At 39.7% G+C, this 23371-nt stretch overlaps 4 protein-coding genes and 2 long non-coding RNA genes across 8 annotated transcripts; 4 read left to right on the top strand and 2 right to left on the bottom strand.

The window, feature by feature from the left end:
• The first annotated feature begins 29 nt into the window (after nt 1-29).
• On the top strand, nt 30-6311 carry LOC5500003 (kelch-like protein 20). The gene is made up of 5 exons (XM_032368495.2): nt 30-114; nt 479-1622; nt 3721-3992; nt 4824-5018; nt 5565-6311. The coding sequence occupies exons 2-5, from the start codon at nt 550-552 to the stop codon at nt 5801-5803; spliced, it is 1779 nt and encodes a 592-aa protein (XP_032224386.2). The 5' UTR covers nt 30-114; nt 479-549; the 3' UTR covers nt 5804-6311.
• A 296-nt stretch (nt 6312-6607) lies between these two features.
• Nucleotides 6608-9339, top strand: LOC116619539. The gene has a single exon (XM_032384418.2). It carries the CDS (start codon nt 6935-6937, stop codon nt 8837-8839), a length of 1905 nt encoding a protein of 634 aa, XP_032240309.2. The 5' UTR covers nt 6608-6934; the 3' UTR covers nt 8840-9339.
• Nucleotides 9340-10206: 867 nt separating this feature from the next.
• On the top strand, nt 10207-17665 carry LOC5500002 (acyl-CoA ligase sidI-like). Its single transcript, XM_048733772.1, has 3 exons — nt 10207-10298; nt 11911-13089; nt 13784-17665. The coding sequence occupies exons 2-3, from the start codon at nt 11928-11930 to the stop codon at nt 14290-14292; spliced, it is 1671 nt and encodes a 556-aa protein (XP_048589729.1). The 5' UTR covers nt 10207-10298; nt 11911-11927; the 3' UTR covers nt 14293-17665.
• Nucleotides 17666-18680: 1015 nt separating this feature from the next.
• Nucleotides 18681-21475, top strand: LOC125573124. Its single transcript, XR_007313967.1, has 2 exons — nt 18681-19092; nt 21402-21475. It is a non-coding gene; the product is annotated as an uncharacterized LOC125573124 (long non-coding RNA).
• LOC125573125 lies at nt 19521-20173 on the bottom strand. The gene is made up of 2 exons (XR_007313968.1): nt 19993-20173; nt 19521-19748 (listed from the first exon to the last, which is right to left on the bottom strand). It is a non-coding gene; the product is annotated as an uncharacterized LOC125573125 (long non-coding RNA).
• Nucleotides 20432-23223, bottom strand: LOC125556683. 3 transcript variants are annotated; one of them, XM_048733468.1, is made up of 5 exons: nt 22783-23223; nt 22621-22704; nt 22353-22453; nt 21803-21918; nt 20432-20817 (listed from the first exon to the last, which is right to left on the bottom strand). In XM_048733468.1, the coding sequence occupies exons 1-5, from the start codon at nt 22997-22999 to the stop codon at nt 20727-20729; spliced, it is 609 nt and encodes a 202-aa protein (XP_048589425.1). In that variant the 5' UTR covers nt 23000-23223; the 3' UTR covers nt 20432-20726. The 3 variants fall into 3 exon arrangements, with proteins under 3 accessions (XP_048589425.1, XP_048589424.1, XP_048589426.1); XM_048733467.1 differs by having other exon boundaries at nt 20432-21215; nt 22783-23218; XM_048733469.1 differs by lacking the exon at nt 22621-22704 and having other exon boundaries at nt 20432-21215; nt 22783-23219.
• Between the last annotated feature and the right edge of the window lie 148 nt (nt 23224-23371).

Genomic DNA, 23371 nt, shown 5'->3' with positions numbered 1-23371 from the left:
CCCAGCGACAACTTTATACCGTACAGCGGTTATCCACAAAAAGCACGCTAGTTTTGAACGAAAAAATATTCAGTGGAAAAAATGCAACGAGAATAGAGATGAGCATTTAAAAAGGTTCGTATCTTTGCATATGTATAATTTAGTTGACAATTTATACTATAAAATTTCAGCTTTTCTAAATGTCACCTTGATGTCACGTGGTACTTTTAATTAAAACAAGTTTCCCGGTAAATGCGAATATCTGCTGTCACTTTTTAGTACGAACTGTCATTGATTTACTTTGCTATTTAATGTTTAAGGGCCACAAAATCATACGTGTTCAAGCCTGGTGCCCTCAAGGTCTTGTTCATAGAAACAAGAGGATTTTGACATAGAGATAACGACTGGACTGATTCAGCAGAATACATTTCATAACTGATCAAATACCGGATTTGTGTATTTCTTGTAAAACATCTCATATAATTTACTTTGACAACAGGAAAGTACTTTGTTTTGAAGCCACAGGATTTCAACGTCTTTTAATTGAACAGCCGTTTGGCCCAACTAAAGATGGATTTTGATCGAGCCCTACATGGTGGCGAGCGCGCAGATGAAACACCAAGCGATGTTGTCAAATATGAGGCGGGAAGCAAGCATGGAATCAAAGCATTAATGGTCATGGATGATTTGAGAGGTCGCAAACAATTGTGCGATGTAACACTATGTGTTGGTGAGCGCCAGATTGTTGCCCACCGTCTAGTTCTCGCCTCATTTAGCTCCTACTTTCAGGCGATGTTCACTGGGGGATTAGTAGAGAGTTTCGAAGACTCCGTCACTCTACGAGATGTTGACAGCGGCGCTGTTGAACTCCTCGTCGATTTTGCATATACCGGAAAATTAGACATTACCACAGAGAACGTCCAGTCTATCATGTATGCTTCGTCTTTATTCCAGCTAAATGCTATACAGAAAGCTTGTTCAGAATTTCTGGAGCGACAACTGCACCCGTCAAACTGCCTCGGGATTCGGTCTTTTGCGGACGCTCATTCCTGTGTAGGACTTCTTCACGCCTCAGAGAAATTCATCAATGAGTATTTTAGCGATGTCGTCAAGAATGAGGAATTTCTTCTTCTTCCCCAAGAAGAACTTGCTGTGTTACTGTCCAGCGAAGATCTGAATGTCGACTGTGAAGAAGAAGTTTTTGTCGCTTTGATTGCATGGACGAAACACGATGTTGACGAACGTAAGGATCTTTTAGCTGAGCTTTTGCAAAATATTCGCCTCCCGTTAATTTCACCTCATTTTTTGATTGATCAAGTGGAAAAAGAAGAACTTATCAGCCATGATATCAAATGCAGAAATTTATTGGATCAAGCGAAAAATTTTCACTTGCTGCCAGAAAGGGCCCCAAAAAAGATCAGTGTGGTACACCCTAGGAGATCCCTTATGGGTGCTTTATATAGTGTTTGCGGGATGGACTCGACAGGGCATTCTGTCAAGATAGTTGAACAGTATGATTTTCATGGTGGGAAAGTTAAGGTGATTAGCCCAACTCATGTCGCCAGAAGTGGTGTGGGAATAGGTGTGTTGGATAACAAGTTGTACGCTGTTGGTGGCCACGATGGAACAAACTATCTTAATAGGTAAGGGTATCAGGTTAAAAGAGGTTTGAAATACAGTAATTTTGGGTGTAAGTGGGATGAGGAATTGAGAGTAAACAGCATCTTAAAGCCAAATTCATTGTTGCGCGACCTCCCAAAAATAAAAAATTCCTTTCTTCATTTGGGAATAGCACGTAGTCAATCAAACCAAACAATCAAAACCAGACAAACTGCCCCCAAAGCTTGTGCTGTCTGACTACCCGCTATTCCCAAACGAGACAAAGATTTTGGAAAAAATCTGGAAAAATCTCAATTTTCCAGAAGGAAAATTGTTGGTTTACTGATTTGTTCAACAGATAAAAAGATTTCCTGTTTACTTCTAGATAAAGATGCAAATGACACAAGAAAATGAATGCTAAATTCAAATGGAAAATTGTCCATTGCATTGCATTGCATTTATGTGCTGCCTTTTAGGGTATGATAAAAATCAAGCCGTATCTTCAGGGATTTTGTCATATATGCCTTTCACAATCAAGCACATTTTCGCATTTGTAGTTTTACATTTCTAAAAAAACTTATAATAACATTATAATGACATATCATTTTGTTTAATTTGATGGATGTCTTTTTGAAAAATAATCTCTTAGGTTGCTCCTTGCCAGACAAAAGTTTATTCATTAGAATAAAAATACACATGTGAAAGGTGTTTGTCAAATATGCAAATAAAGCAAGATCCAAATTTTAATTTTAATTACCATGTCTAGTTTTTTTATGTTTTTCCTTTTTTTCTTGTTTGGTTAAAAAAAGATATAAATTATGTTTGGATATTTCATCAGGTAAGATATGTTTTTTATATACTTAAAGCTACAATTTTGTTGTTTAACAATGTTTTATAGGGTTTCTGTGTATAAAAGCTATTTCCTTGTAGCATTTCATCTTCAAGCTTTATATTCTATAGTTATGTCTAGCAAAACTACAGACACTCTGTGAAAACAGTAGTTTTAGGGGGTGTTCATTAAATACACTTAGGGGGGAGGGAAGATTTTTACTCAAGACACCTTAAAAGTTTGTAGCCCCCCTTTCATTGTAAACATTTTTTCAGTGCCCCCCTTTCAGAACCCCAAAACTTTCAGAGTCCCCCCTCCTTACAACCTCAATAAGAAAAAAAGGCCTTAAATCTGGAAAACGAATACTGTGAAGTTGCCCTCGTTGTCCGAGTTGATGAGCCAGTCAAGTTCATTATTTTTTCAGAGTCCAACACAGGGACGGATCTTACTCTTTTACCTTTGTAGCAATTTTGGAATGAACGGACATGAAAATAAAAAAAAATGGGGGATGAATTCAAGGCAGCAGGATTTTTTCTCTTTTGATCAAAAGGCGCTAATTCTTTTAGGCATACTTCATATTTTTTGCATGTAAAATCATGTTAAATGGTGCAGGGATTATTTCAATCAGTTGTTTGCTTTTCAACCCCCCCCCCCCCAAAAAAAAAAAGTCAATAGTCCGCCCCTAGGATGCCTGTGAAGAAATATACATTTGTATATATTTGTTTTTTGTTAAGATTATTTTTATGTAAAAAAAGGAAAAATGTATATCGTTTTGGGGATTTGCATGCTCAACCACTTTTAAGAAGTATATTTCAGTTTCTTTCTGTTATTCTGATATTAAACTGTATCAGTAACCAACTGTTATATACAGGAAGTATTGGATCCAAAGTATCTATATGTATCTATATATCTATAATGTATTAAATACATTTGTCATTAAACTTAATATTTAATCTGTATTTGTGCTACGAACTAGATCATATCAGTTAAATATTAAAGCTGAAAAGTATGGCTCCTAAAAAAATCAGAGCCACCCCCCCCCCCCCCCCCCTTTAGAGGATATTTTTTCCAAGCCCCTATCCTTTTGGTGGGTAAAAATTTTTGGACCCCCTTTCCTCCCCCCCTTGGTATATTTAATGAACACTTCCTTACTGATGTTTTGAGCAATATTTTATTGCCTTCATATTATATAATAATCAGTACCTGTATTTTTTAAAAAGAAATCTAAACCATAGTATTTATCTCAAAAGTTCTCATAAATCAGACTTATTTTTTTCCTTCCTGAAAGTATCTGTATCAAAATCTCTTTCCAGTGTTGAGAGCTATTGCATGGTCACCAAACAATGGCGCTTTGTCGCCCCAATGTGTAACCCGCGGCGATACGTTGCTGTAGGTGTCCTTGGTGGCCTTCTTTATGCTGTGGGGGGATATGATGGAACAACAGTTTTGGACTCTGTTGAAGTGTATGACCCTAAGAGCGACCAGTGGAAGTTTGTATCAAGCATGAAGAACAAGCGACGTCATGTTGCAGTGGGCGTGTTGAACCAGTTGGATCTATGCCTGGGTGGTTTATCAACACATCCTGGTAAATTGGCCCCGGGGGGTGCTCCGATATAAACGGACCGGGATCATTGTCCCAAGACACTAAAGTGGGCATGGTCTGGTTATACTTTAACCCTAAAATAAACTTGAGTGGCATGAGTTTACCCCCTAAAAGATACCTCAAACAAACATATATAATTTGTAATAAAAATATTTAATAGAAGATTGACACGTTTTAACACTCTGTCATAAGCTACAAGTTAGATGAGCGATTTTTATAATAGCACCCTAAAAGATACAGAGGTAAAAAAAAATCTGGGCATTCTCATTTTCACCCCTAAAAGATACAACAATGATCCCCGTCCAATGGCTATAGGGAGTACCCCCCTTGGAAATTGGCGTACCTGTTCACCTTATTGCCACTCCAAAGTTCAATCTTATATAGGAATTAGATTGGGAATTAGATTTTATTATTCGAGTTGCACTACATTTATACCTGAATTAAAGGGACGTAAATGAACCACTGAAAGTGCAATAAAGGCAGTAGTGACAGGGAGATTGCTTACTACACACAGGGGACTTCATGTGAAACATTGCTCTGTTCCTTTGCGGCAGTATAACTAGTGAAAATTATTATAATGACATTACATTACATTACATTTGTTTGTTATTTAATGGGAATGTTGAGAAGAAATCACATAATGTGACAATTGAAAAAAAAACCTTTCGAAATGTGCAATTTGAAATGTTATATTATGATATTACAAGCACTGTTGAAATGACAGCAGAAGTAATGCATCGTAGAACTCTCAACTTCCCCTTTAACTCCTTTACCAAGTGGAAGAAATTAACCTTTTTCAGTTTCTTTTTTCAGGATATTTGTATGCCGTGGGTGGCCATGATGGGGTGAACTACCTAAAGACTGTTGAGCGGTATGACCCTGAAACCAATGAGTGGTCCTATGTGGCATCCATGGGTGCACGGCGAGGGGGTGTGGGCGTGGCCACCCTGCATGGATGCCTGTATGCAACAGGGGGATATGATGGCACTTCAAACCTCAGCACCTCAGGTAAGTATGCATATCTTAATTGATTCTGTAAGTTTTTATCACAGGACAAGCAAGATTATACCCCTTTCAAACATCTTTCCTCTTTTAGTTACAAAAACAAACAAACCGAATTTCGAGTGGGTGTGATTGTTTTGTTTTGGCTGGAATGTAAAACTAAAGCATTGCAGAATCCACTCCTTAGGGCAATTTTACACTGCAAATATTCAATTTGTGAAATAATATTATTGCAATGCTGTACAAGTGTCCTGAGATCATAAGGTATTCTTATCTCAGGACACTTGTACAGAATTTTTATATTCCTACTTGATTATCTTTATTGTTTTTATCAAGTGTTCTTGATGATCTTAGACGTCGTTGTTCGTACAACATTTGCAAGTATCTTAAACTTGATTATCTTTATTTTTTTTACCAAGTGTACTTGATGATCTTAGGTCACTTTTACAACATTTGCAAGAATCTTAAACTTGATTATCTTTATTGTTTTTATCAATTTTACTTGATGATCTTAGACGTCATTTGTACAACATCTTTATTGTTTCTCTGTAGAGCGGTACTACCCGAGTGACGACCGCTGGGCATTTGTCGCCCCCATGAGCGTTTGCCGCAGCGGACATGGGGTGGGTGTGGCAGGGGGCCGGCTGTATGCCCTTGGGGGGCATGATGGTGTATCATACCGTAACACTGTGGAGTACTTTGATCCCAAAGTTGGTGAGTGGAGGATGGTTGGCTCCATGGGAATGTGCAAGGCCGTCGCAGGGGTTGCCGTCATTAAGGGTCGTCATTGACATATTGCTGTCGTCATTGACATATTGGGGTCGTCATTGACATATACGCAAAGCGGAGATGTAAAGCATCAAGTCCCTACCAGTATAATCATGCCCTCCTATAGGGCTGTTGCAGCGAGTATAAAGTTTTTTTGGCCTCCTGGATTTATTTATTTATTCAATTTCACCAGTTAGACTTGTGCGGAAGGTACAACAGAGCTAGGCTCCAAATCAAGTACCTCCTTGAGTGTATTGTTAGTAAACATTGTAAGCACAGTCACTGGGGATGGTCACTGCCAGAGGGTTTATTGCATCCCCAGTGGTTCTTTTATGTCTCTTCGGTTCAGGTTGGTGTATTAGCGTGGAAAATTATTTATCAAATTATTTATTTATTAATATTCTTTATTAGATACTTATTGTATTTCTATTATTAATTATTAATAAATATAAATTATTATTTTTTTCCAAATAATTCTTTGTTACTTTCTGTAAAAGAAAAGAGGAAAAATCCTTACTACTTGTTATGTCACAAAGATAGGGTAGTTGTGATGTATGCAAAATATAATGACTTCAAGGCTGGTACAATTACAGTTAAAAAAAAAGTGGACCTAATTTTTTTCGGGGGGGGGGGGGAGTTTTCTGATAAAAATCTGACCAAATGAAAACAAGGGTTTTTTTAATGCCATTGCATATATCTCCACGGGATGTTTTTTTTTAGTCTAATATGCTTGTGTTTTATAGTTTTGTTTACAAATACCTCGTCTATGGCGAACCGCAAGTGGACTTTCAGCCGTTGTGGGGGTGGGGGGGGGGGGTGGGGGGAGGCATGCTTACGGCGGTATGATACCCTAAAATTTACCAAATTTGAATTAATTGTGAAAAAAAATATTTTCGTCTCAAAGTTACCGTTATTTATCCTTGAAATGTATGCCCTAGTGTAATTTAAATGAAAATATATTTTTTCCTATAGTATTCAGCTTTTAAAAAATGTTGGCGAGCCGTTGCTAGGGGCAACCGGTCTGTTTGCAATTTGTTTTGATCTAGAAGTCGGATTTCAAAGGGCCTATTTCGATGGGGTTTTCGATTTTCTCTTGTTTGGGTTCCCTGTGTTTTATCCACGTGACTGAATAGATCACTAACAAGAGAGTTTACATGCAGTACCTTCCTAAATATCGATCTTCACATTTCAACATCAAATCAAAATACAACCTTCCATTTTACTCTTCAAATATGCCTAAATTCGCTAACCAGAGACGCAAAAAGCGGCGTTTTTGTGGGAACCGCTTTTCAGGAAGTCTCAATTTAGAGGAAAGCGAGTATAAGAGAGTTGAAAACAGTCCTAATGAGTCGGAAAACGAACCGAGTTGTTCGACTGACATGGAGCCTGTTCAAGAAGGCAATCCTGCAAAATCTGCTTCTTTTCGAAAGCTTTCGAAAACCGCTGTCGAGGCAGATACAGTGCCTAAACCTTCCCAATCCACTGCAAAGGTATCTGATGCTAAGGTGACCGGGTATCGTTTCGTGGATATGGACATTCTTAGCAATATTTTCGCTTTGCTACGATGTGGTGACTGTGGCGAGTTCTGCCTCGTGCTCGGGGAAGACGAGCACAACCGGAAGGGTTGTGCCTCGAAGCTACGTCTAACCTGCCAGAACTGTGACTGGAAGCATATCACTTATACTTCGAAAGTTCAAGGGCAAAGTTATGAAGTTAATCGCAGACTGGTTTACATCATGAGAACACTCGGAAAGGGACATACTGGAGCCAGAAAGTTATGTTTACTTATGAACATGCCGCCACCACCTACTGCGAGGGCATTCACTAAAAACTCGCGCACACTGCTGAAGCATGTAAAGGAAATTGCAACCAAAAGTATGGGTGATTCTGCAAAAGAGCTTAAAGCAGATACATCGGATGGGCCAACCAATTGCGGTGCTTCATTCGATGGCACCTGGCAGAGAAGGGGCTTTTCATCTCTGAATGGCTGTGTCACCGGCATCTCTATTGACACAGGGAAAGTTCTCGATGTAGAGGCCCTTACGGTGTCCTGCAAACAATGCAAGCTGCATGATCATCTAGATAAGGATAGCGAGGAATACAGTTTGTGGAAGGCAGATCACAACGACTGCAAGGCCAACTTCAGGGGTTCCGCACCTGCTATGGAGCCTGAGGGTGTACAGCGAATCTTTAATCGTTCTGTAGAGACCCACAATATCCGTTACACTGAATATTATGGTGATGGCGATTGCAAAAGCTTTAATAGAGTTGAGAAAGTCTATGAGGCTGACAATATTATAGTTAAGAAAAAGGAGTGTATTTGGCACGTACAGAAGAGAGTTGGTAACTCCCTTCGAAAACTGAAACGTGACACCCCAGGTCTAGGCGGCAAAGGCAAGCTAACCGATGCACTCATTGACAAACTACAGAATTATTATGGCATTGCCATACGTTCAAATGTTGGAAACTTGGAGCAGATGCGTAAGGCAATTCATGCTAGTCTTATGCATTGTGCTTCTAATGAAGCCAGAGTGCTGCATGACCACTGCCCGACTGGAAGCACAAGCTGGTGTAAATATCAGAAAGACAAAGCAGACCACACCAATACATTTAAGCACAGTGCTGGTCTGCCATTGGAGATACTGGCCAAGGTAAAGCCAGTATATGTTAGGCTAAGTGAAGCCAGTCTGCTGGAGAAATGCCTACATGGCAAAACACAGAACCAGAATGAGAGTTTGAATGCAATGATTTGGCAGCAAGTGCCCAAGGAGGTGCATGTCGGCAGGGATATTCTGGAATTGGGCTTGTATGATGCTGTATGTCATTTTAACATGGGGTACAGCTCTGTACTAAGACTGTTGGAAGCCCTCAAAATCCCTGCCGGCAAATATACGGAAGCAGGCTGTGGCCTTGAGGATACTTCTAGAGTTCGGCTTGCAGAGTATAAAAGTAAGGAGGCATCTAAAAGAAAGAGAAAGGTCCTGAGAGGCAAAAGAAAAAAGAAAGAGGACAAGAAGAAGCAAGCTGAGGGCTCTCTGTATGATCCTGGTGGATTTTAGAAAGTATGATCTGAACACTGCCCTCATATTATGAATTTACACATTTACGTTATCTTTAACTTGAGATTTCTCAAATTGTGAGATTTCCGTATATTAGTAATACTCTAACAGTGATATCTTCCAGAGAATTTGTTGGAATTGGCTATTTTTTTCAGGGGATGTGCAGTATATGTATTCTTATACAAAGACCTAAAGGATAAACATTTGCTTTAAATCTCAAATTGAAAATAATTTTCAAACCTGACAAACAAATATCCAAATATTAGTTTCTGACAAAATATTCCTCTAATTTGAAAAATATCACCAGGGTAATTTCTATACTTCATTGTATGCATATGTTGTAGTAGAAGATTTCCTAAAAGTTTGGTGGCTATTGATAAAAAAATAAAGGAGTTATCACTGTAAGACTGGATACCATGATTTCGGGGTAATTAAGCCCCCCTGGTTGCCATAGCAACGCAATGTTTTGTCAAGTATGTCAATAAATTTATCTGATCACATAGGTTGTATGTATGTTGGTTAAAAATTATTCTAGTGCTTTTCAAAAAAAGTCACCTCTCAGGGTCTCACACCACCTTAACATTAGAATAGAAATCGAACCGCATGAAACTCATTATATCCGCCCTAACTTCTCCGTCTTGAGACAAATGAGCGCTAGCTCAATAAGCATGCGCGTACTAGGAATCATATTTCCCACTAATTCGCTTTGTAGCTCTTGCGCCTGTGAAGCGATTCCCTGGTAAGCGGATGCCTGTCGCTCGCCGACCTCCTTCTAAATTCTTATTTTTTTAAGTGTATATAAAAATAAAATAACCAATGAAATATTAGGAAGAGAATTACACCAATGATCAATAGCAAAATAATAAGGTTGTTACTATGAGCACATTGAGCACATTGATTCTGCAATTTAGAACGGACAAAAAGAATTTTTTTTTTCTCTTAAAATTGGGTGAAATCTCAGGCTGGACGTTATTAAAAAAGGTTCTTATAAAAAAAGAGTGATAAAGTATCGGGCTCTTTGCATATGAGAACAATTGGATAAGGGGGGTGGCGTTAGTGGGGTCTCCTCTGTTTTCACTTTACAAGACCTCTTAGACCCTGTCCCCACGTATCCGTTTTCGTTTGAAAACGCAACCTTTTTGTTCCGTTTTCAAAAAGATCTGCGTCCACACGGAGTGTTTTCATTTTGATACGGCCCGTTCCCACGAAATCGCAGAAACGATACGAAAACGATAACAAGCTCTATAGAACATGCGTACTCGCGCGCCAAGTGGACTGGAACTGTGAACGGATACGTGGGGACGGGGGGGTCTGAGAGGGACTAGACTGATAAAAGGCCACTTGTAGCTCAGCCAATGAGAGCGCAAGATTTGTGCCCATTCGTGATTAATATCTTGCAGAGCAGCTGTGCGTGTAGTGCGTTTTTAGCTTCAACATCTTGGGATTAAAAAAAGAACTGGTAAGTTTGTGATGACTATAGATAGGGCAAATAGAGCAAGCAGACCCCTAAAATTAAGTTATCTTATAGTTATTGTAGATTTTGCCACATGCAGGGAGAACACAATAACATTATTCGACTAATAGGACATCGCTAAGCTGAACTCAGTTAGGGGTGAATAAATTTTGTTGTTGTTGTTAATGTGCCATGCAATTCCGTAATTGCTTGTCTTTTTTCATGATTTCGTATATATTATATTACTGAAAAATCGGCGCGCATTAACAGTTAGATTGTCTTACTGTGACGTTTAAAGGAAAATAAGAACTCTCCATAACATGCTTTTGTGTTAAATCTAGTTTATATATGTCTTTAATCTATTTACTATACAATAATTACTAGTTACGGTATTTACTGCTTGTATGCGTGTATTATAAGCTGGCGCCGTTTATTTATAAATCAGGCTTGTGTCGATGATTGTCTTCGAAAAATCTGTACTGCTGCTATCAACATGCACATTACTAAGATACACTCCTTTCTTAACACGTTACTAATGGGAATGGCTAATTGCAGGAGCGTACCCAGGATTGGCTGGGGGGTGGGGGGGATGCGTAGTCATAGGTATCATATGGAAAAAGCATAGTATATGGAGATTCTCTAATAAGGAATGACCCAGCTTTTGACCGCCTGGGGGGGGGGGGGGGGGGGGGGGCACCCGTGTACGCGCCGGAATGGTACTTAATTTGCTGCTTAAAGCCGCATTGTCACCAGTTTACTTCCGGAGGTCCGACTGAAACCAACCGTTAAGAAAAAAGAATCTATTAAAATCCGAGATATTAAAGCCGCATTGTCACCAGTTCACTTCCGACGCAAACCTCGACCCTTTAAAAGACAAAAGAATCTATTAGAATCCGAGATATTTAACATGCCATCCGCTCTAAATTATCAAAAAAAGAAAGAAACTTGCAATGGACACACTGCTTTCAATATATTGAAATATTTTTCGCGTTTTCCGTTAAAAATCATCGGAGATTTTTACGCAATCGACCGGAAGTAAACTGGTGACAATGCGGCTTTAAACAAGGCCATCCGCTCTAACTTATCAATTACATCATCAAAGAAACTTCCATTAAACACACTGCTTTCAATATTTTGAAATATTTTTCGCGTTTTCCGTGTTAAAAATCATCGGAGATTGTTACGTAATCGACCGGAAGTAAACTGGTGACAATGCGGCTTTAAGAATGACGGTAAGCAAACAGCCAACCGCACTAGTTTTTCACATTTTCCTGCATTCCGTAGAAATATGAGGAGTCCCATAGTATTTTCGGATTGCAACACTGCCATTTGGAAATTGCCATTTACAATCTGTACAGACAACGTATTTTGAAATAGATGTCTAACAAATCGCTTATTACAAAAGCTTTTCTATCCCCGCTGTAGCAGATAAAAAAGTGTATTTCCAGATACGATTCATCACTCACCCCCCCCCCCCCCCAACCCATCAGTTGCCGAAATAGTGTTTGTATTAGAAAAAACGAGCAATTATATGCAAATCCCTTACTACGACCTCAGGGTGTACACTGTTATGTTATAGATTTAGCTGGAGAAATTGTGACACTTTCTTTTTCTGCAGATTTCATAAGCTGCATTATGAGCTACATCAGCTCTCCTCACACAACCCCCCTGGAGCACAGAACACTTTTCCAGTTGCTAGACCACAATACATCAGTATCACCAAATAAGGAAGCTATCGTGTTCCGAGATGATGGGTTCAACCGAAACTCTTATACCTTCAAGAAACTGAAGGACCAGTCCCAGATCCTTGCGGCAAAGCTCATAGAGCTAGGCCTGGAGCGAGGGGATAAAGTGGTTTTTATGCTTTCTAGTTGCTGGGAATTTGTGGTAATTTTGACTGCTTTGAACAGGATTGGAGCGGTCGCTGTTGTATTAGATGTTACTTCTTACGGCTTCGTTGCCTCAATAAGCGACCAAGTGAAATATGTGTTTACTGACCAAACCCAGGATGACGTCATCGGCTCTCTTGTGCGCATGCGCGAAAATGATTCAAGCAAGTCTGTGGTTTTGGTGGGTACCACACGAAGGTATAAAATGGAGGGAACTATTTTTTATGGGGACTTATTGGGAGATGACAAAGTGGACTTTGAAAAGCTTACAAAGGTTGAAATCAGTGTTCAGTTTGATGATTCATGTGTGGTTGTGTTTACCTCTGGAAGCACAGGAAACCCGTCGCCCAAGGAATACACACATCACGGGTTTGTCAATGGGATCCTGGGCGAAGCACGTATGGCCGGCCTATCACGTGACACTATTCTATTCTCCGATGCCCCCTTTGATTGGATAACAGGGCTGGCGAACATAAGCTACGTCTTGGGGACTGCCACAACTCTTGTCACCTTCCCGCCAAATCTGTTATTCTCTAATCACGTGACCACGAAGGTTCTTCGCATTCTCGAGGAGGAGAGATGTACCCATGCGACCTTCCTGCATTATTTTCTGAAAGATTTGACGACCTGTAAAGAGCTGGCGTCATTCGACTTGAGCTTCCTTAAAGTGTGTCTTACCGGAGGCCAAAGTACAGACTTTGATCTTCTCCACAAAGTACTCAAAGTGCTGCCTGGCTTGACCATTTTTATAGCGTACGGTTCAACAGAGGTATTCGTCTGCTGCTCCCAGTCTGTGGACCTGGCGAGTATCTGCCGTGTGGATGAGGTTGGGAAGATGAAAGTCAGTCCTGGGTTTGAGGTGAAGGTCGTGGACTCAGAAGGAAGACTTGTACCTGTTGATACAGCAGGTGAGTTATTAGAAAGGCTATTCTTCTCTTTGAAGTCTTCGGTATATATCTCTGTTATAAGCTTTTTATTGAGGAGGCCGAGCCATCTTTGCTGGCTTGAGAATTGGGGTCGGTGCCCCCACTGGACTGGCGTTTTAGAAGAGATAATCTCATTGCTGAAGCAGCCCAAAAGTGTATTGTCACGCAATAAAGCGCTTATACCAGGTTTGAAGCGCTTCACATTTAAAGTCCTATTACGTATATATTAAGAATGTCTCACCTTGGAACTGAGGAACACAAGCTTCTAGTAAACTTACATACGTTCAACAAGTCAAATTCGTGGCCGAGAAACAGAAAGGTACCATTTCTCGACTAGGAATCGACCCCGTTTTGGTAGAGGGGAGAAGTACCATACACTGACGCGCTAACCCACTGGTCCACCTGTGGTGAGAGGCCCATTACGTTAACCCGCTTACACACTAGGCCACCTGTGGTGAGAGGCCACATACGCTGACCCGCTAACACACTGGGCCACCTGTGGTGAGAGGCCACATACGCTGACCCGCTAACACACTGGGCCACCTGTGGTGAGAGGCCCCATAAGCTAACCCACTGGGCCACCTGTGGTTTAGGCCCCACATGCTGACGCCATCACCGTGCCACCCATGATTCCACCCGTGAACTCTTAATGACGTCACCGTTTTGTTCTGTTTAGGTGAGCTTTGTGTGCGTGGCGCCGCTATGGTCCACTCTGCCAACCCCTTCAATCTCCCAGCTACAAGCCACAGGAGCCCCATCACTGCCACTGGCTGGTTCCATACTAGCGACTGGGCGGCCATCACCAGCGAGGGACTGGTACGAATCCTAGGCCGCATGGATGACGTCATCAAATTCGCTACCGACAGCGTTCAGCCTAAAGAGGTTGAGGAAATATTATGCGAACACGGCGCTATCTCAGACGTCAAGGTTGTAGGGGTTCCAGATCAGCGGCTGTTCGAAACCATTTGCGCATGCGTGATTTTAAGCCCTCGTTTCCAAGGGAGCGAGAAAGAGGCTATTTTAGAGCTGAAGGAGTTTGCCATGCAGGGCATCCCGGTAGGGTCGAATGGCTTATCTTGGGTACCGCAATACTATTTGTGTTTTGAATCGTTTCCCAAGACAAGAACTGGCAAAACAGATCGCAAGATGCTTCGAAAGCTCGCTATTGAAAAACTCGGCCTTTGACTGTGAATTTTGGTCTCTGGCCACGGACCCGTACTGTACTGGGTATATATATATATATATGCAATTTTAAGCAAGATTGTGACAGACAGACAGACATCGTTTCTCGGGGTCTTATACAAAATAGTACATGGACAGGAGTCCAAATAAATTTATAATATGTATTAGCGTACCCACCAGCAACCTATAAAAATATTTCTTCTCTTCCGGTGCCCATATATGGGCAGTAGGAATCCTACCAATTCTTACCGCAGCGACGTCATATTCCTACCAAATTACAAGGCTCGGTCACATATTATAACGTGACCGCTTAGCAAGGATCACTTGGATTCTGTAACTCGTTGAGAACAGAAGTTCTCTATACTATCTAGCCTCTTTCAAAGCTTACCCCTCTGGTGTATGAAACTCCAGTTTGGTTACACTGTGTGCTGAGTTCAACCCCCTGTGCACACGTACTCAACAAGCTAAATGGCTACACAACGAATCTGACTTGGGATTTCAGCGCAAAACCAACAATTTTTATCCAAATTGACTTATAGTTCAGAAGCATAAAATACTGGACACGTTTATTGCCAAAGGATGACCAGGCTCTTTTGAAAACAGTAATTTTTTTGTGGAATGTGTGAAGTATAACAAACATTTAAAAAATAGCTCAGCTTACTCGGCTCTTATGACAACAGGAAATATACTAACGAACGCAATAAACTGAAAATTGTTTAAGAATAATAAGCAGAAGCCTATCAGTTAGCCTACCTGTTAGCTAACCCTGCTATAAAGCAAAGAATTGCTCTAACTCTACTAACAATAAGTAACCACATAATTATACAAAGGCTGAAGAAAGAATTAAATTAATTAAATTTCGTAGTCAAATGCAAAGGATTTAACAGGGTAAAACTGTGATCATAAATCCTACAGCTAATATAGAGGGGATAAATGCAAAACTGACATACGACTGTTTCCTATTAATGGCAAATATTTAAAAAAAATAGGCTGTTTCTATAACAAAACTAGTCTGCGTCTGTCTGTCTGTCTAAAGTGATCGCCTTATCAGGCTGGTGGATCATTATATCCTAATAACAACTCTAACTTAATTTTATTGTTGACTATTTTGTTGCTTTTTCAAAATGTGAGCTCGATGTTTAGACATGTACAATGAAGTCTAAAATGAACATAGCCATTGAAGATGATACGCGGAAGATGTTTTTTTATTACTTTTGTGTCTTCCCTCGTCTAATTTATAACAATATATTACCTTTTAATGATTTCCAAGTCTTGTGCTCCGCTTGAACAGGTATTTTTCTGAGAAAGATCGCACTAGGTAGACCTCAAAACTTGCTGACATTTGTTACATTTGCTGACATTTGCTACGTACGCTGACATTTGTTACATATGCTGACATTCGCTACCTGATCATAACCTCGGCAAAGAGAATGAAACTCTACCTAATTACTTCTTCTTAGTGTCTACTTCTTTGTCATTTTGGAACTCTGTACCTAATTACTTATTCTTAATGCCTACTTCTTTGTCATTTTGGAACGAATTCATCTTTCCTGGCAACTTATCATGTTGCGCTGCCAAAAGCCTTTACGCGCTTATAGTGGATGATGCTATTCTTTGGGGAAAAGGATCTAGAGACTACGCACTTTTTCTATAACTTAGGGGTCAAAACTTATGTTGGTCTCACCTATTTTTCTTCTCTCTGAACGAGCACAGCGGCTTATTTAGGTCCCCCAACGGCCTTAGTAAACTACGAGAACAGAGTTGTTCCAAAACTAAGGGGCGGGTTGTTGGTTTCAGGGGGTAGTGAAGGGGTGGGGTGGGGGTGAGATGAGTTTGAATTAGAGTAAATCCTAAAGATAAAACAAACATTGAAAATGAATGATATAGTGTCGTCTTTTATGAAGTATTTGACTTATCATTAAGTGAAACCACTTTAACACGGGTATCCCTATATTGACTATACGGGGACGTGGATAAAGTAGGGTAAAGTTTTTCCTTTTCTCTTTCCTACATTTGTGTATACAGTTCCCACCGCTTTTCTGTCATGGACAGGGCTCCGATTATATCAGTTTGCTTTCACATTAATCTCAAAGAATTACAGACCTTTAGCGGCACCTCTTTTGGGCCAAATACCCACCTCACCTGGCAAAATGTATAATATTTTTAAATTTTGTTTTAAATTTTTATATAAGAGGGGTCTTTTACTTTTTATTTTTTAATTTCCGCTTAATATAGTAAAACTGTGATCATAAATCCTACAGCTAATATAGAGGGGATAAATGCAAAACTGACATACTACTGTTTCAAATGTCGCAAATATGACAAAAATAGGCTGTATCTATAACAAAACTAGTCTGTGTCTGTCTGTCTGTCTGTCTGTCTGTCTGTCTGTCTGTCTGTCTGTCTGTCTGTCTGTCTGTCTGTCTGTCTGTCTGTCTGTCTGTCTGTCTGTCTGTCTGTCTAAAGTGATCGCCTTATCATTTATGTATGAAATTATACTAACTGCTATCCATTAGGAAGTCTCACGCTGGTGGGTCATTATATCCTAATAACAACTCTAACTTCATTTTATTGTTGACTATTTTGTTGCTTTTTCAAAATGTGAGCTCGATGTTTAGGCATGTACAATGAAGCCGAAAATGAACATGGCCATTAAAGATGATACGCGGAAGATGTTTTTTTTATTACTTTTGTGTCTTCCTTCGTCTAATTTATAACAATATATTACCTTTTAATGATTTCCAAGTCTTGTACTCCGCTTGAACAGGTATTTTTTCTGAGAAAGATCGCACTAGGTAGACCTCAAAACTTGCTGACATTTGTTACATTTGCTGACATTTGCTACGTACGCTGACATTTGTTACATATGCTGACATTCGCTACCTGATCATAACCTCGGCAAAGAGAATGAAACTCTACCTAATTACTTCTTCTTAGTGTCTACTTCTTTGTCATTTTGGAACTCTGTACCTAATTACTTATTCTTAATGCCTACTTCTTTGTCATTTTGGAACGAATTCATCTTTCCTGGCAACTTATCATGTTGCGCTGCCAAAAGCCTTTACGCGCTTATAGTGGATGATGCTATTCTTTGGGGAAAAGGATCTAGAGACTACGCACTTTTTCTATAACTTAGGGGTCAAAACTTATGTTGGTCTCACCTATTTTTCTTCTCTCTGAACGAGCACAGCGGCTTATTTAGGTCCCCCAACGGCCTTAGTAAACTACGAGAACAGAGTTGTTCCAAAACTAAGGGGCGGGTTGTTGGTTTCAGGGGGTAGTGAAGGGGTGGGGTGGGGGTGAGATGAGTTTGAATTAGAGTAAATCCTAAAGATAAAACAAACATTGAAAATAAATGATATAGTGTCGTCTTTTATGAAGTATTTGACTTATCATTAAGTGAAACCACTTTAACACGGGTATCCCTATATTGACTATACGGGGACGTGGATAAAGTAGGGTATAGTTTTTCCTTTTCTCTTTCCTACACTTCTGTATAAAGTTCCCACCGCTTCTTTTTCCTGGACAGGGCTCCACAAATTCAGCTAATGAAAAATGCCAGATCTAGATTGTTATGAGGGTTGTGATTGCAGAAATAGCAACAAGCAACAAGTAGGAGGACTTCTTTTTGACCATTGTACCTTTTGTTTTAACAACAAGTAGTCTAGGATTGATGAAGTGCGAGAGTAAATCGAAAGATTTACAGCGTAGTTGCATATCCGCCCACTGCTGAGAACTGGATTCCTTGGAGGGTTACAATAACAAGAAGAAGTCGAGAAGGAATGAACAGCTTCCCTGTTTCCCCACACGACAGAGGCGATAATTTTAACTGCTATCCCTTAAGGATAAATCATCTAAAACGGAGACCTTTTCCTGTCCCCTAAGGTCAAAACTCATTTTATTTTGCTATCCCTTAGAATTTGAAACTCATTTTCTCGAGGAGCATATGTTTTTTTAGAGGTGTCCCACCCCTACCACCCTAACCCCTGTCGCTGCCCTGTTCACCCACCGTTAACCAGAATATCAAAGAACAATTTCATTCGTTAAATAAACATTGTTGTTTATCATGATTCTGGTCAATGGTGAGAAAGTAAGTCCGCTTCAAAACCCAACTATGCATCTGATGTTTGCAGAGTTTCTGTAAAGGTATACAAAACAAAAACCCAGTAACGGTACGAACAGTGCGAGCTCGATGCAAAAAAAAATCCTTTACATTTTTCATTCAACATGGAACATTTCCAGCCTCGAGTTAAACTCGGGATGAATTTGAGAAAGCGAGCATTTACTGTCATAGATCTGACGACTGCAAAATGACGCTTGGCTACTTTGCCATCGCCTGCACATCGCGTTACACTGAGAATCGCTGTTAGTAGAACTGAGACATTCTACTACAGTTGCAATATAATCTGGATACACTGTCTGAAAACGAGCCAATAACAAACCGTCACCCGTCACCGTCATTGGTCACATCATGTCAAATCCCAAAGAAACCAATCAAAACCGCGGGTTTGATGTTGCTCTCCTGTCACATTTTCGAGTTTTGAGTTGCTGTGTCGCGTGGTGAACGACAGTAAAATTGGCGGGGAAAACATGACAAGTATTCAGACCTTGATGACCGTGAAAACAACTAGTGAAAACTACTAAACAGCTAAGGAACACAAGGAAATCTTGTTAAGAGGTTTAATACTTGGAAACAATGTTAATGGTGACTACAGACTAGAAAGAGAAAACGGAGTAAGCTTACACTTACGGCAGCTGTTCAAAGGGATGAGGTTCAGAAGAAGGAGTTTGTCAAAATTGCAGGTATGTGTATTGTTATAATGCATGTCCAAATCTTACTTTAAAGGTTTCCTTGGAGAGTGAGAAGTTATGTACCTATTTCAGCCTATAGAAAAAACATAAAATGTTCTTTGCGCGCCTTATTAGCTTTAGGAAAACTGGGTAAATTTGGTTTGGAAGAGTTCAGGAGCCGATATCTCTTAGGGTGTAAAATTCGACCAACTGCTATTCCTAAGGGAGTAATTAACCTTTTTTTTTTTTTAAATTCTGTTATCTCTTAGGGAATAAAATTCGACCAATTGCTATTCGAAGGGGGTGTTTTGGCCTTTAAAATTTCCTTGAACCACACCCAATTTGTTATCGGAGTCCCCCTCGCACATCTTCACGACTCCTCCCTGGTGCCGGAGGAGTGGTGGAGATATGCTAAAAATAACTCAATTCTCAGACACAAATTAAAAAGATCCTGGATCAAATTTATTTCAACAAGACAGCACAGCAGAATAAGAAAATATATCTGTAAAGGGATGTCCAATATTCCACTCCATATTTGACAACCAACTGCCACAAGCATAAAGCATTGGAAAAGGATGTGCAAGCACCTGCATAAAATGCAGTGAAAAATTTAAACAATCTCCAGGTGCATTTTCCCATCAGTATTGTTCACCTTTACTTTGGATTCACTGAAAAGAATGAAAAGAATTAATTGGATTCAATGAAAAGAATAATCATGGGGTTTTTGGTAATGGTGCAAATAGAACGAGTTGTGTAAAATTGGTAAGAAACCTAGAAAAGATAACCAAACAAGGGATATTCAAAATGCAAAAGACATATCAATTTCAGTTCTTAGGCTATAGGCATGAGAAATGGCCCTGACTTTGGAGTCAGATAAGAATGAGGCAACAACATTAAAGTACCTCTATTTACCTGTGGGGCAACCCAGAAATGCCAAGGGTGGTATTGGCAGTAAGGGTTTTTGTTCTTAGAAAAGAGAAAAGGGAGGCTAGTGGTGTCTTATCACTTGTCCAAGGCAAACACTGCAATGGTTTTCCTTTGATGGTTTGAATGACTGTCTTTTTGTTTGAATGGTTTCAATTCCATGGTTTTACTTCCATGCATGGTTTTGTTGTCCATTTTTTTTATTAAGGATGGTTTGTAAGGTTTTCCTTCCATTCTTGAAGGTAGCCAGTTAGGGAATTAAGACTGTTACAGAATGGAAGCTGATGAGTGTAAATTAACGAGGAATGGGTAAGTCACTGAAGTACAGGCTAGCCAGTTGGAGGCAGGTAAAGTGGTGAAAGGCAGGTTAAGTTGATAAGGGTATGTGAGATGATGGAGGTTGGAATACCTAATCAATATAGATATGTTCAAATGAAAGTATTGTTCTTTTATTTTTTACTTGCTCTTGTATAGATAAGGGCTTCTTGGTCCCCCCGCATAATTCAATGCGGTATTAACGATCAATAGATCGGGGTATCACCCTTGCCAAGGGCTCATTGTCGCCAAGTTTTTATCTGACGCTATCTTGTAACCTAGGGCAATGGGAGGCTAGAGGTGGGATATCACTTGCCCAAGGTGAACACCTAGGGTAGTGGAGGGAGGAAACGCCTGACATCTCCATTCTACACCCCATGGATGTGTAGCCACTGCCCCTCAGGGGTTTACATGGTTTTCCTTCCATGCATGGTCCCATTGACCATGACCATTTCTGCTCTTGCGTCTTGGGTGTAAAGTTCAAAGCTGCTCGACTTCCTAAAAGAAAAGATGAAAATTTACATGTTATGGTGGTTTGTATGGTTTTCCTTCCATGGTTTGAATGGTTGTCCTCCATTGGTTTGAATGGTTTTCCTTCCATGCATGGTCCCATTGATCATGACTTTGATGGAGGGTGGTTTGTATGGTTTTCCTTCCATGGTTTGAATGGTTGTCCTTCCATGTAGGATAGCATTTGATGATGGCTATGATTTGACAGTAGGCTGCCAAGGTGCAAGGGCAGAAATAATTGTCTGGATGGCATGTAGTGGGAGGTGCTTCATCTGAGGGGCTTGAACATCCACAGCAGATGGTCCTGGCTTGGATTGTCGTCATGAAGTTCAGTAATCATTTCTACTCTTGCGTCTTGGGTGTAAAGTTCAAAGCTGCTCGACTTCCTAAAAGAAAAGATGAAAATTTACATGTTATGTATGACGACTTAGAATTCGTCAGGAAATCATGATAAGCAAAACATTCTGGGGTGTGCAAAAGTCCTGAGACTAGCAATTAAGAACACATCACTCACTAACTAATGATATGATAATATGGCAATGACAGCTTGCATGCTTGCATTTTTTTACCAGGGCAAGCATAACCCAAAAAAACTGAAGACAAAAGCTTTTTGATTTTTGGTAAAGAAGCGATGAATACCAACAAAGAAAGTGAAAGTGAATTCTACTACCCCAGAGGCAAAATTTGCAAGCAAAAGTCAAAACAACAAGAACAACAACAAAAGTGACCTTTCATGACTATAAAGAGAAGATGCCTAACAACCAGTAGGAACTGAAAATATCAATACAAGGGCAGAAGAGCAGGAAGGACAATTGGAAAGACATCAAGTGATTTTAATGTTTTTTGTTACTGCTGTAAGGTATATATCAATGAACCAACACCAGTAAAAACATTCTTTGATTATTATATTCATACAAAAGTTCATATCACATCACAAAATTAATGTCATTCTGCTTTTGGCAAGTGTTCTTACCAGCGACCAGCCCTTTTGATTGTGCTATCATCAGCACCACATCTGGCTGCCCAGCGTGCTGCTGACCTTCTAATGCTATGTGTGGTGTATGGCTTCTCAAATAGGGCCTTGGTCATCTACAAGCAAGAGGGAAATAATTAATAAATGCATGTATAAAATATTAGAGAGGGAGCACAATTTTGTCTGCATATATACCTGTAACAAGCATGCAGTGCGACATGCTTGAGAATCCAGCATACTTTGCAGGCACTGCCAAAGGCCACTACGGGCAGTGCGAGTGTGATACAAAATTAAGAAAAGTGCATGGCATGGTCATATTATTATAACATTTGTAAGAATCTCTAAATTAGTTTTAAAATTCCTGCAACTTTTCTCCTCATTTTGTATTTGCTTTGTATTTGTTTTTGAAAGGAAACCACAAGAATGAGAGAAAAACAGTATTTTATAATTGTAAGCCAGGCAGAAAAACAAGTGATATTATATAATTGACTGTTCCTTATGACAAGAAATTAGAGATTTCATTAAGATATTGGTGTACTGATGTATTTACCTTGGAAAAAATAGTACGATATGAGGCCACACTTCGCTTTGATGGAAGTGCACGTCGGTTGTCTTTGGCAATGCGAGGGAAGATGTAACCCTTCGTGATTCCTAATAATATATCACTAGATTAGATTGCTAGGTTTCTATTGTTAGTAATGGTGGAGGTAAATTAAAGGTAAGGTTTTCCTAAAAATGAAAAAAAAAGGAAAAGAAATAAAGAAATAGGATGTGTAGGGGCAACCCAGAAATGTGACATTGTGCCTCCAATAACTTACCAGAAAACAGCAGCCACGAAATGAGTGCCATAACAGGGCACAACTTAGGGTTTAGGGGATTGGCCCATAGCGACAGATTAACCCCTGCAATATGTAAATTATAACAATATTATATACCTCAAAAGAAAAATAACTATTCACAAGAAAAGGTTAAGTACGCACCTTTGGCATGCTTGTCAGCCTTTGACCATGGCAGCTTTATCTGAATGCGGGAGGGAATTTGGCCAGAGTTGACTAAAACAAAAAGAGGAAGCTGATTAAAAAAATTATAGATGGAATAAGCTAAATCTAAGGATTGAAAATAATGTGACATTTGATAATTTACCATGACTTTAGATTTTATTGCTGATTTACAGTGATAGTAATAGTAGTAAGACATGTGTTCAGTCAACTCTACACCTCACTCAATTTTCAAAAGGATATAGGGATCCTTTTGAATGAACAGACATATAGGTAGTGCCAGGCTATGAATAGGAGCTTTCAAATTCTAATGAAGTTGTTCCAAGTAGGCAGTGTAATTTTTGACTACTTTTAGATTAAATTTGCCATGAATTGCCATAATGCCATTACAATGGCATTATTATGATATAATGAATAAGTTTCAAATCATAGATTCTGCATTTAAGCTCCCGTAAGATACCAACACCTATTGTTCAAGTTTTTGGCGCCCAGTGGTTGCTTATGAGAGCAATCTCTTGTAAGGGACCAGCTCTGTTAACAACTACAATTATCAGTTCCCAAGGTGGTCGCT

The sequence above is a fragment of the Nematostella vectensis genome, chromosome 10 (assembly GCF_932526225.1).
Source record: "Nematostella vectensis chromosome 10, jaNemVect1.1, whole genome shotgun sequence".
Lineage (NCBI taxonomy): Eukaryota > Metazoa > Cnidaria > Anthozoa > Actiniaria > Edwardsiidae > Nematostella > Nematostella vectensis.
This window is presented reverse-complemented; position numbering and strand designations above follow the sequence as displayed.